Source organism: Trachypithecus francoisi, unplaced genomic scaffold (genome assembly GCF_009764315.1).
Source record: "Trachypithecus francoisi isolate TF-2019V2 unplaced genomic scaffold, Tfra_2.0 Lachesis_group4, whole genome shotgun sequence".
Taxonomy (NCBI): domain Eukaryota; kingdom Metazoa; phylum Chordata; class Mammalia; order Primates; family Cercopithecidae; genus Trachypithecus; species Trachypithecus francoisi.
In genome coordinates this window covers 3,354,007-3,367,978 of record NW_022681469.1, presented here as the reverse complement: position 1 = coordinate 3,367,978, position 13,972 = coordinate 3,354,007, and the positions used below count along the sequence as shown (strand labels likewise).

The 13,972-nt window shown below is 47.7% G+C and overlaps 1 protein-coding gene across 1 annotated transcript; it reads left to right on the top strand.

The window, feature by feature from the left end:
* Positions 1-485: 485 nt before the first annotated feature.
* LOC117073083 lies at positions 486-3,160 on the top strand (the record flags this gene model as incomplete). Its single annotated transcript, XM_033193580.1, is given in 7 exon segments — positions 486-919; positions 2,076-2,101; positions 2,104-2,202; positions 2,205-2,258; positions 2,261-2,305; positions 2,308-2,379; positions 2,382-3,160. Coding segments are annotated over 7 exon segments (882 nt in total), but the record flags the coding sequence as incomplete, so codon positions are not given.
* Positions 3,161-13,972: the final 10,812 nt, after the last annotated feature.

Here is a 13,972-nt window from a genome sequence, read left to right as displayed (position 1 = left end):
TTCACTTGCCCAGGGCTCTGGGGTTTCCCCTTCCTCTCCCCCAGCAAGGGTTGTTTTCAGGAAAAGATGTACATTAGTCATTTACATGCTAGTGTGAATGAGCTTCAGCCAACACTTCCTGTGATTCATTCAGTGTGTGTTAACCAAGGGCTGCTGTTCCCGGTGCTGGGGACATGAAAACCTTGTTCCTGCCCTGTGAGTTCTACGCTAGACCCGGAAGTGGAAGGAAAAACAGATCACTGAAGCCAGTGTGGTCAGTGCAGTGTTAATCCCAGGGAAGATTTAGGAGCACGGGCACTACTTACTGTGGACGACGGCTGGTCAAGGAAGGCTTTCTGGAGGAGGTGACAGCTAGTCTCGGTCTTAAGGACGAGTGGGAAAGGAGAGGAGAACATGTGGATAATGCCAGGCAGAAGGGCTACACAGCCAAGTCACAGCCAGGGCGAAATGCAGGGAGAGTTCTGGAAGCTGCGTGTTTGGTGTTGCTGGGTAGTGTGAAAGGATAGGCTGGAGTTAGGTAGCTATGCAGCTTGGCAAGTGGAGCTACCGAGGATTCCAAACAGGACTTCTGGAGTCCTCTCCACCGTTTATGGGTTGAACCATGTGAAATAGACCGTATTCGGCCATTAAGGGCCAAGACAAGTGCCAGCTTTGTGGGGTGCGTCCTCACAGAGAGGCTGCTTGGGGGTCTCTGCAGAGGGTGGATGAGCAGAGGGCATCCTCCGGAGCCTGCTGGGGGACCCGGCTCTGAGGCCACCAGGCCAATGGTGTCCAGACTCTAGTGTAGGCTGGGAGAAAGGGGAGGTTCAAGAAACACGGAGAAGGTGAAGCAGCAGAACCAGGGGGATGGGGTGCTGCAGAGGAGAAGGAACACTGAGGCTGAGGTCCAGGTTTGCAGAGACGTAGACTGTCCCGCCAGGTAAAACACAGGTTGGAGGGCAGGGGCTTAGAGCGGCTGTGATGAGCACGCTTCAGATGAACTTAGAGAGTTTAGGCAACAGTGTATAAACCTCCGTGTGGCAGGGACCCCTGAAGCCTGACAGTGGTAGAATGAATCCACAGGGATGAAGCTGTAGTGGTGGGGTCTTTACAGATGTCATGGACGATTTGGGGAAGGAGGACCCTGCCAGTCTCTCTCACATCGCATTTTGAGGCGGTCACAGTTCGGGCCAGCTGTGGTCTTGCTCCGTGCTCACAGACGATTGTATGTCCTGCTGGCTCCAACGTTTGAGACCAAGGAGGCTTTGGCGATTTGCAGGCCTCTGTTTAGGTGGAAGGGTGATGGCTGGGCCTTCTAGGGAGCCCAGCTCCAAGGAGTTGCCCCACCCCCTCAGGGCAGCACAGCTTACTGAGGGGTCCAGGGGTCTAGGAGGCATGGCAGGCACTTGGGCTATCCAGGGCCCTCCACCGTGGGTTCCCATGGGCTCCCTGCTGGATGGTGACTTTTCCTGGGCCCTTCCTCCTTTTTGAGACCCCCTTGGCTATGGCCTCTTCCCGTTTCATGCACACCCCCAGCTTTGCCGCTGACCTCGACTATTCTAACGCAGTGCTTGCTGATTGTGCTGTCTTCCACACTCCAACATGGGAGCTCTGCACGTCTCTCTCTAAGTGATGACTAATGAAGATAACAGTCATAACCACAGACAAAGGCCTAAGGCCGGCCATGTGCCTGCCAGACTCTTGTAGATGGTTTATATGAATGAGCTCATTAATCCCCTAACACAGTCAGTAAGTGGCTGAGTTAGGATTTGAACCTGAGGAAGTGGCATGTCCCTGCTCACATGTAAGTGGAGTCAGGGTTGTGGCAGCCCTCCTTTCCCTTTCCGGGAGAGACATGGTTTCAGCAGGGACCCTGCGGTCAGCATCTCCTCCTTTCCTTTGGTCAGGACGAGCGATCCTTGTTGGGGAGAGGACCCTGAGGCTGGTGCGGAGGGCTGTGGGCAGAAGGGGGTGTGGGATTCTCATCAGATCCACTCTTCCGGCAGCTACCTCCTGGGACCTGCACTGATGGGCTCACATCACAATTGTTAAAAACATGTGAAATACCTTCTGACTCCCCTTTTCTCTCAATGTAGGTCTGTAGGTGCCTCGTCTGAGCTACATAGTTTCCAGGTTACCTGGAACCGTGGATAACTCTCAGATCAGCAACTTGTCAGTTGATTTCCAAGCTGCTGTTGGCTGGACTCAGGCTCAGCAGGGAGCACCTGGCAAGCCCTGTGTTGCGGGCTGGACTCAGGCCCATCTCGCTGATTACTCTTGTTTTGCTCTCCAGTATGTCCTCAGGAGGTCAGAGTCCGCTTGTTGTTTTTCATGACCACGGGAGGAGGGGCACCAATATGAGGGTGCTAGCATCTCCTCAGTGGTGGCCTCCCAGGGTGGGGCAACCCTGGGGGAGGGGTTGGGACAGGGAACTCTGTCGCTTGCTGCCACTGCCTGGGTCAACTGCCTGATAGGGTTGGCCACTCGTGCTCAGAAGGCTGAGGCCTTACCTGCCTTCTCCTCTCACCCGGCGCTCACGCAAGGACATACCTGAGTTGGCATCCTCTGTCTGCTCATGAGCTACTCACATGATAAATCTTTGTTGTACTGTAGGATGTCACTTGGTTCATGCTGAAGAGAAATTGTAAAGGACTCCTTTGCCTGCTCAGTCCCTGTGGCCTCTGTCACGTTCTGTCCCTGTCCCCTTTGGGAGCACAGCGGCAGTGGGCTGGCTGAGCTGTGCAGGTGCGGTTCAGGGATGAGGTGCAGCTGTGTGAAAAGTGAGCCTGCCGGACAGGGGGGTTTTCCTCAAGGCCTACACCTTGCTCTGATGGCGTTAGGGTTGAGGAGAAGCTTCAACCAAAATGCACAGGACTTGGATGTCGAGATGATGTTGCTGCTGTCAGGACAAGTCACTCTCCACCAATGACTTCCTTTGATGTTCCGAGCTCAGCCTGGAGTCTGACCAGGGACTATAGCACTTGTTCTCCCAAGGGAAGGCTGGCGGCCAAACCTAGCTGTGCACACCTGAACCTGCTCCTTGGCAGAGATGAAGGACGTGATGTTTCACAGCCACTCAACACCCACGGACAATTTGGCTCCTTGTAAGGAGTTAGTCATGCCTTTGAACTGACTTGCTTGAAATATAATTGCTCCTATTTTGCTCCAAAGACCGGTGGCATGATGGGTTAGAGTTATTTGTATTTATTGAAATTGTTGTAATTAGCAATCTCAGGGCTCAGTCTAACTGCACTGTCCATGCTGGAAAACTAAAAAAAAAAAAGAAAAAAAAAATACAGTCCTTCATCTTCAGTTCTCCAACGGTTGCCAGTTACACACAGCTAATCTTTGCAGTGAAAGTTGTCTTTGGAGAATGTGCCTTCTGGGTCCCAGGTGGTCCTGGTCTTGGGCTGGGATCTAAGTGAGCCGCTTTGAAGTAAGCTAACAATACACAATTATTAAGGCTATTTTGACCTGCAAGTATGGTTTCTTAAAAAGGAACAATTAAATACCATGTGGCAGTTATTTAGACTTTACATTGACTAAGGAAAGGAGAAAATGGAAGAAGAACTCCCTCCTGCTTAGATGCAGTAGCTTTTTTTTTTTTTTGAGACGGAGTCTCGCTCTGTCACCCGGGCTGGAGTGCAGTGGCCAGATCTCAGCTCACTGCAAGCTCTGCCTCCCAGGTTTACGCCATTCTCCTGCCTCAGCCTCCCGAGTAGCTGGGACTACAGACGCCCGCCACCTCGCCCGGCTAGCTTTTTGTATTTTTTAGTAGAGACGAGGTTTCACCGTGTTAGCCAGGATGGTCTCGATCTCCTGACCTCGTGATCCGCCCGTCTCGGCCTCCCAAAGTGCTGGGATTACAGGCTTGAGCAGTAGCTTTTAAAAAAAAATAATCTTTTGGGGAATAAACTTCACCAAGGAGGTGAAGGACTTGTAAACAAAATGTTAAAGCTGCACTGAAGACTAGAAAATGTTGATGAAAGCAGTTAAAGAAGACACAATTAAATGAAAAGGCATCCCATGTTCATGAATCAAAAGACAATATTGTCAAGATGTCAAATACTATAGATTCTATGCAATCCCTGTCAAACCCCCACTTTTTTCAAACATAGGAAAATCCGTTCTAAAATTCACATGGAATCTCAAGGGACCCTGAAAAGCCAAAACAATCTTGTAAAAGAACAATGTTGGAGGTCTCACACTTCCTGATTTCAAAATTAGAGTAATTAAAAAGCTACAGTAATTAAAACAGCATGGTATTGTCACAAAGACATAGAAAAACGGGATAGAATATAAATCTCGGAAATAAATCCTCACGTATATGGTCAAATGATCTTTGGTGAGGGTGCCAAGACCGCTCAATAGGGAAAAGACAAATGATGTTGGAAAAATTAGATCTATATATGCAAAAGAATGAAGTTGGACCCTAACCTTACACTATATACAAAAATCTACTAAAAATGGATGAAAGAACTAGCTATAATACCAAAAAGTATAAAATTCCTAGAAGGAAATATTGAGGAAAACTTCATGCATTGATCTGGCATGATTTTTTGGATATGGCACCAAAAGCACAGGTGACAAGAGCAAAAACAGAGAAATGGGACTACATCATACTTAAAAACTTCTGTGTATCAAAGTACACAGTCAACACAGTAAAAAGGCAACCTGCAGAATGAGAGAAGATATTTGCAAATTATATATCTGTTGAGGGGTTAATATCCAGAACACATGAAGAACATTTAAATCTCAGCTACAACAACAAAATAAGTAACTCAATTTAAAAGTGGGCAAAGGCCTTGACTAAACATTTCTTCAAAGAGGATATACAAATAGCCAAATGAGCATATGAAAAGGTGCTCAATGTTACTAACATTAGATAAATGAAAATCAAAACCACAATGAAGTATCACCTGACATCCATTAGGATGGCTACATTAAAAAAACCCGAAGTGTCGACAAGGGTGTAGAGAAATTGAAAACTTAATGTAAAGTTGGTGAGAATGTAAAATGATGTGGCCGCTATGTAAACCAGTGTGGTTGTTCCTCAAAAAATTAAAGATAGAACTATCATAGGATCCAGCAATGCCACTTCTGGTTATATACCCAAAGGAAATAAAAGTAGGATCTCAAATAGCGATTTTTATACCTACATTCATAACAACAGTATACAATAGCCATGTGGTGGAAACAACTCAGACATCTATTCTCTTTTTTAAAAATTATTTACTTTTTATTGACCCGTATTAGATGTACATATTTTCAGGGTACATGTGATAATTTGATGCAGTCACATAATCAAATTGGGGTAATGGGGATATCCATTACCTGAAATATTTATCTTTTCTTTATGCTAAGAACAATTGCATTATTCTCTTCCAGCTATTTCAAAACAACCGATTAATGTTAACTGTAATCACCCCTACTCATCTATCAAACACCAGGTCTGATTTCTTCTATGTGTAGGTTTATATCTTCAATCAGCCTTTCTTTTCCCCTACCCATCCCACTATCCTTCCCAGCCTCTGGTAGCCACCAATCTGCTCTCTATCTTCATGAGGTTCTCTTTTTTAGCCTCCACATATGAGAACATGTGATATTTGTCTTTCTGTGCTTGGCTTATTTCACTTAACATCACGTTTCTGCAAATGACAGGATTTCGTTCTTTTTTATTCCTGAATAATATTTCATGGTGTATTTATACCTCATTTTCTTTTCCCATTCATCCACAGATGGACACTTACGTGGATTCTGTATTTTGACTGTTGTGAATAGTGTTGCAATAAGCATGGGAGTGCAGATTTAAATATATACCCAACAGTGGGATTGCTGGATGATACGGTGGTTCTATGTTTAGTTTTTTGAAGAACCTCCATACTGCTTTCCACCGTGGCTGTGCTAATGCACGTTCCTGCCGGTGGTGAACAAGGGTTTTGCCTTTCTCCACGTTCTCAGCAGCATCTGTTATTGCCTGTCTTTTTGAGAAAAACCATTTGGACTGAGGTGAAATGATATTTCACTGTGGTTTTGACTTAATTTCTCTGATGATTAGTGATGTTGAACATTTTTTTCATATACCTGTTGACCATGTGTATGTCTCCTGTCAAGAAATGTCTGTTCAGATCTTTTGGCCATTTTAAAATCAGATTATTTGTTTTTTTGCTATTTGAGTTCCTTATGTATTTTGCTTATTAATCCCTTGTCAGATAAAGAATTGGCAAATATTTTCTCCTATTCTGTAGGTTGTATACTCACTTTGTTGATTGTTTTGTTTACTGTGTAGAAATTTTTTTTTTTTTTTGGAGAGACAGTTTCACTATGTTGTCCTGGCTGGTCTTGAACTCATGGCCTCAAGTGATTCTCCTACCTTGGCCTCCTAAAGCTCTGGGATTATAAGCATGAGCCACCATGCCTGGCCTTGCGCAGAACCTTTTCATCTTTCAAACTCATTCTACAAGGCTAGCATTACCACGATACCCAAACCAGATAAGGATACAACAACAAAAAGGAAAACTATAGGCCATGATCACTGATGAACATAGATGCACAAATCCTCAACAAAATACTAGCCAACTGAATTCAACAGCACATCAAAAAGATCATTCACCATGATCAAGTGGGTTTCACCCCAGGGTGCAAGGATTCTACATATGCAAATCAATAAGTATTGAAATGATCATGATTTTTGTTCTCAGTTCTATTAATGTTCTTGATTCTGTTAATGTTCTGTTCACATTGCAGAAAACGCATTTGACAAAATAATTTCAGCAGCTGCTGAAAAAGCATTCGATATAATTCAGCATACCTTTATGGTATAAAACCTTTAATAAACTGGATATAGAAGAAACATACCTTAAAATAATAAAGGTCATATTAATTCTCTGGGTGAATTCATATTAATTCACTGAGTCATGCAGATCTTCCAAATGTTGACACATTTCAGAATACCAACACAGTGAAAAAGGTACATAACATGTAGGTGTTATTGCAAAAATAATTTTTACATTATGGATCCCCAGAGAATGCTTGGGGACCCTCAGGGATCCACAGGCCGCGTTTCTGTGAACTGCTGTAGGATCCAAAACACATCCTATCAGTGAATTTCAGACCCAAGAGTAAAGGAAACTGGCTCAACTGTTTTAGAAAGAGGGATGCAAAGTTCCATGGCAGAAGGCGTGGGTGCAGGTGGGGAAAGTTGGGAGCCAGAAGATGGCCCATCACAGAGCTCTTGCTGAGTGAGGACTGACATCAAAACAGGAGTTGATCCTGGGCTTGAGGTGTCTGGTTGGACCCATTTTATCATTCACATTCACATTTTGTTACCTGCCACCTGACATTATGGCTTAACTGTTTCATGCGTACCTGGCTGGTCATTCCACCTGGTAGTTAAGCTTCTTGTGGTTAGAGATTCCACATTCTCTCTGCACCCCTGGAACGGTGACTATACACCCCAGGTCCTCTCTGCTTAACGTTCCTCCTCTAGGGTTTAGAGGAGCAGCTCTGCAGTCGGACTGTCCCAGTGCAAAGCCGGGCTCCACGATGAAGAGCCATGTGAGAAGGGGTGAGTTAACTTTTCTAAAACTCACAGATGTCATCTGTAAAGTGGCGCAGCTCCGAGTGTGCTGTGACGGTTGGAGGAGATAAGGCTTGGAGAGCGCTGAGCACCCAGAAGGCAGTACGCCAGGGGGGATTTTAGTCATGGGCTATTCATCCCAGGACTCTCCATTTCACTAGCACTTGGTGGTGGAGGGGTGAATGTGTTCCTCTCTGCAGGTACAGGGCTGGGCTGTCTGCGTATTTTTTTTTTTTTTTTTTAGATGGAGTTGCTCTTGTTGCCTAGGCTGGAGTACAGTGGCAAGATCTTGGCTCACTGCAACCTCCACCTCCTGGGGTTCAAGCAATTCTCCTGCCTCAGCCTCCTGAGTAGCTGGGATTACAGTCATGCACCACCATGCCTGGCTAATTTTTGTATTTTCAGTAGAGATGGGGTTTCACCATGTTGGCCAGGTTGGTCTCGATCTCTGGACCTCATGATCGCCCGTCTCGGCCTCCCAAAGTGCTGGGATTATAGGCATGAGCCACTGCGTTTGACCTGTCTGCCTATTTCTAAGCAATGAGGAAGGTAGCTTAAAAAACCAAGCACAGGTAGGGCTTTTCTCTTTGTTCTTTTCACACAGTCTTATTGGATATTCTCCACAGTGGAAAATCCTTTCTCTTCCTCTCTTTTCGAAGAGCAGTTGAAGCTGCATATGCCCCTTTGCACTTTCTTTGCCTAATGCATGTCTAGCAGTTTTTCCAGAAAGACCTTTGGGTCCAGGACCTGGTCTAGCTTCTAAGTCTGCTTCTGTTGAGTGTGGCAGCCTTGACAGAGTCAGGATTCCCAAAGCTTCCTCATCAGCACGTCCGTCTTCCCTCTAGGGCTCTTGTAACATGGGAAGGAGCTTCCACAAGATATTTAAGAAATTTTATCAAAATTGTGATTGATGATGATGACCTTATTTTTTCATGAAATTCTTAAATGACTTAATTTTAGTTTCTTTGTCTATTTTAGCCCATGTCTGCTCCCTAAAGGGACTAGCTTCTGAAGAAGAAATTCTGACTTCCCGTTTACATTTTTATTTTCCTTTTCAGGGAGAATATGGTTGGTTCTGTGAGCTAAGTGTGTCTTATAAGATCCTCCACCTCATCCAGAGCTGGGCTGATGCTGTTACTCCTCTCATAGCCCACTCCTCTGCAGGGTGACCCGGGATCACTGAAAGTATTGGGCCCTCTGTGCTGGTCTATTCTGTAGGACGCTTGTCTCATCTCAATGAAACCGGGGGCACAGTGGTTCGAGGGACTATGACACACTTGTCCACTCTGTCTCCTACAGGACTTGTCTAGCCTCATCTCAGAAAACTCAGCCCTTTGGATATTCACAATATTGAGTTTATTCAGGAAGAGCTTAAAGAAACATTTTTGATCACCGACTGTTTGCTAGATCTTGGATGAAATTCACTCTGCTTTCAAATCCCTTGTGTTCTAAATCCCTTATCAACAGTATGCAACTGTCATACCCAAAGGAAAGCAAACACTCATACTTAACGTGTCCCTCTGCCCTGGCCACGAGTTCCGTGATAACGGCGTGGGACCTGGTCACGAGTTCCGTGAAGATGTGGGGAGACTTGGCCACGCGTTCCTTGAAGACGGTGGGGGGACCTGGCCACGTGTTCCATGAAGATGGGGAGGGGGGACCTGACCACAAGTTCCGTGAGGATGGAGTGGGACCTGGCCACGAGTTCCATGAAGATGGGGGGGGGACCTGGCCACGAGTTCTGTGAAGACGGTGGGGGGAACCTGACCACGAGTTCTGTGAGGACAGAGTGGGACCTGGCCACGAGTTCTGTGAAGACGGCGGGGGGGAACCTGGTCACGAGTTCCGTGAGGATGGGGCGGGTCCTGGCCACGAGTTCCTTGAAGACAGAGTGGGATCTGTGTGTTCAGTGCTGGGTAGGATGCAGGTCTCCTGTACAGAGCAGCTGCAGCCTTGACACCTGGGTCCTCCCCTGGGTTTTGCTTAGTCCCAGGTAAACGAAGTGTGCGGTCCAGGAATGGGGTCTGTAGGGCACCCGGGCCAGCGGCACAGACATGAGCTTTACCCGAAATTCAAGATTTCCATTTCTGCATGTTATTCAGGTATGCAAGCTGGTTGAGCTGAGGCTTCACCTCTTTTTTTTTTTTTTTTCTTTTTCTTTTCTTTTCTCAGCCTGACACAGGGAAGGTTTTACCTGTTCTTCCTCTTCCTTCTCCTGGGTTGTCCAGGCCTGGGTGTTCAGCACGTTCCCTCCAGTAAGTTTAGAGTGGCATCTCTCTGAGGGCCAGACCCCGGTGAGGATGGACGTCTCAGCCCCCATTCTAAGTGGAAGGAGAGAGGCTTGGTCCAGCTCTCAAAGCCTTCTATGCCCACCAGGAATCCAGGAAGACCTGGAGAGCCCGAAGCAGTAAACCGGAGAAGCGCTCTGTGGTAAACGCGGGCAGAGAGGGAGAACCTTTCCCACTGAAACCTCCAGCCCCGGCTTCTTCTCAGCCTTTGGCAGCTATTAAAAAAATTCCTTCAATTTTTGCCCACTAATGATGCCCATCATTCTCTGGAACCTGAATTCAGGAGGGCAGGCTCGCAGCCCTGTCTTACATGATTTACAGGAACGCTTTTTATCTCAAAAGCTGGGGCCATTTGTACCCGAGAAGGGTGTAGCCATAGGAACCTCTGTACCTATACTTAGTAGATAATTAAGCCAGTTTTCTGGGTACTTAATAGTTTTCCACTTCACGGTGTGTAGGTTAAACTTGGTTTTAGTTATGACAGATTGGGATAACAAGTATAAAAGTAACCATCTAATTAACGGCTCCATGTATTGTATGATTCTGGAAAGGATTATTTAGAATTATTGGATCAGGTAAGGTTGTGGACATACTGTGTCTGGATTTTCCTAAGTTCTTTTAAAAAACGAGTTCAGACCAATACGTATATTTATGGGGGAGTATATAAAGGCAGTCTGCAGAATGCCCGTGTGGAGTCGTCTGGGCAAGAATGCCGGTGTGGATGCATCTGGGTAAGGCTGGTGGCCTCATGGAGGGGCGATAGGTCATTGTCAGTTGCTGCAGCTGAATTAAGTTCACCCCCCAATTCACATGTTGAAGTCCTGACCCCTAGGACCTCAGAATGTAACTGTATTTGGAGATAGGGCATTTCAAGAGTTAATTAAAGTAAAATGGAGTATTAGGATGGGCCCTGATCCCACCTGACCGGTGTCCTTATAAGAAGAGGAGATGAGGACACAGACACACCCAGAGGGCCGACTGTGCCAGGACCCAGGGAATAGAAAGGGAAGGAGGCATTGGAGGGAGCCACCCCTGCCCACACCTTGCTGTTGGTCTTCCAGCCTCCAGAGCTGTGAGAAATAAACTTCTGTGTGTAAGCCCCCCATCCATTGCCACATCATGGGATTTTGTTCAGACAGCCAAGCTGACTCCCACACAGGTCTGGAGCAAGCACCCGCCGGGAGCCCCAGGGCTCTCCTCTCTCTCACAGTTTTTCTTGTGACTGAGGCTACTGGCAGAGCACACGATGTCCTTGCCACACTCTTCCTTAAGTGTAGAATTCTGATTTTTCTCAGGGAACAACGTGCCCTACCAAACACTCAATTTTCTAAGCTTCTTTTCAGCTCCAGGCGGTGGAACTCAGGCGGAACGACGTGCGCAGGTGCCCCCTCCTCTAGTGGGAAGGCAGAGGCTCCTGGGAAAGCCCTTCCCTGATCCTGAGCATCTTGTCTGTCCTTGGCAGAGGGACGTGCCCACAGCGGTCTGTGCCCAGAGGCAGCCGTGCTGAGGATGGGACTGTGGAGCATGGGGAGGGCAGGGCCCTGGTCACCTCGTTGGCAGGCCTCACCTGTCTCCAGGCTTGTTTTTATGAGACAAATAAAAACCCATTTGTTTAAGTCAAGTCAGACCAAGTTTCTGCTATTTGTTCCTAAACTGACTTATAACTGATGACAGCCATGACTTGGATAAATCATGGAAAGTGCACATCTAAACGCTGTGGAAGGTAGAGCTGGGAGGATGCCTGGGCCTGCTGCAGACAGGGGCAGGATGCCACTCCCCAGGGAAAAGGTGACAACTCGAGATCTGCCTGCCACAGTGGTCCTGCCAGTGCCGGAGAGGGATGCACGGACCATTCTGAATTTAGTTCCGCAAATTCCAAGTCTGCTAGCACAAGGCAGGAGAGTATAGCTAAGCAGCCAGGGTGAAAAAGACGTGAGTGTCTTCAGGGGTGCAGGCCGACGGCTCAGTGTGGCGCCCCTTCACTCTTCACTCAGCCGCAGTGGGGACAGCACGGGCACCCGCAGGACAGCACAGGCACCCGCACGGCTGCAGTGAGGACAGCATGGGCACCTGCACGGCCGCAGTGGTGCTGCTTACTCAGGCTGGCTAGGCCGCGGTGGGTCACTGAGCTCGCTGTTTGCATCCCAGTGAGACAGATGGAGATGGTGGTGCTTGCCCAGTGGAGAGTGGCCCGGTGCTGAGGAGTTCTAGAATTTTGCATGGAAGGATTGAAAACTGAGGAGGCAGGAAGGACTGTCAGTGGGAAGAAGGACTGCAGTCATTTTGTGTGGCCTTAAGGGCTTCCCTGTGACAACAGGTGGAGGGGACAGGTCGGTGGGGGGAGGGGAGGGGCAGTCACGGGGGGCTACAGACAGGGAAGAAGTTTCCATCAGCGAGAGCTTTCAGAAATTGGAATGGACTGCTCCAAAAAGTAGAATTTCCATGCCTGTGGGGGTGTCAAGAGCAGAACACGGGATCCCACCTGGAGGGCACGATCCAGGGGAATTCAGACAGGAGGTGAGGATGGGGTAGACTACAGCCTGAGCCTAAGCGTGTGGCCGCCCCGGGGCTGGGTCTGCAGGCTGTTGATGATCATGAGCCCTCGACTTTATTTACAGAGATTCTCCTCCAGGCTCCTCCCAGGTGCCCCAGGAGCATCAAGAAATGCAGACGTAACTGGGTCCAGGGCTCCTCACGCTTGGGTTGTGGGGACCTGCTCCCCGGGTGGGGTGAGTGCTCCTAGAAGTCAGGGGAAGGTGGGTGCTGGGTGGCGTCAAAAAAGGGAGCATGTGGGATTTCATATGGGCTGGGGAATGGCTTGGTTTCTTACAGGAAGACAGGAAGGTGGGATACCTGCTCCCAGGCAGGGAAGAACAAAAGAAACAGGGGAGACAGCCGGGGTGGTGGCTGGGGGTCTCACCTGACCACAGCTGAGCTCCTGTTGACCTTGGAGAAGGAAGGGTGGGGCCAGACTCTGGATGGCTTGGAGCCCCCGGCCAGGGTCCACACTGGGAAGAAAGTAAAGGGAAGTTAACGACTCAAAGTTCTCACAGGTAAGAAAAAAAATCCCTAAACCACAAGACCAGCAGAAACTAGGAAGGACTCCACGGCCCACCACCATGTGGCACGATCCCTAAGTGTTTCTGAAGTTCACAGAAGGGATGTGGTAGAGAGGGGAAGGATGTTACTAGGTTTTAAAACGTATTTTAAAGTTTAAATTTTGTTTGCCCTAATAACAGTGATAAAAGTTTACATGCTGTTAGGTTCACCTATTTTAAGTGTATAAGTCAATGGTTTGTAAAAAAAAAAAAAAACATAATTATGCAACTGCTGCTACTACAGTTCAGTTTCCAACATTTCCATCACTTGGAAAGGCCCTAGTGCCTGTCTGTACTCAATCTCCATTCTTGCCTCAGCCCAGGCAACCACAAACTGGTTTTCCATTCCTACACGTTTGCCTTTCCTGGACATTCATGTAGATGGAATCAGGCAGTCCGGGATGTTTTGAGACTGGCTTCTTCACTCAGCATCATGTTTGAGGCTCTTCCATGTCCTAGCAAGCATCAGCAGTTTATTCTTCTTTATTGCTGAAGAATAACCCACTGTATGGAGGAACCACATTTTACATATCCATTCATCAGCCGGATGCTTGAATTGTTTCCAGTTTGAATATTGTTTCAGTTTGAATATGTGTGAATTGTTTCTGGTATGAATATTGATGGCATAGACCCTTGTTAGGAGTCTTTGTGTGGACATGCGCAGCTCCTTTTCTTGGGTGGGTGCTCAGGAGTGCCCCCTGAGTGTTGTTGCTCAGGAAGCGTGAGGAGGGGTGAAGAGGTGGGAGAGGATCCAACAGCGGGTGCAAGCCGCGACTGGGGCTGAGCCCCTCCTGCATGGAAATGAGGAGCGTGATGAGATGGCGGCCAGGACACTCATGGTGGGAGAGGCTGAGCAGCTTGGGGAGGGCTGAACACCCATGCTCTTGGGAACCACAAGGAGGAGCTCAGGCTTGTAGTCAGGGGATGTGGAGACTTCCCAGGCTCCTAAATAAGGGTGCCATGCAGAGAGCAGGATTTTAGGAAGACAGGTTTGGTAGCAGGATGGTGGAGGGAACGGGGCAATAAGA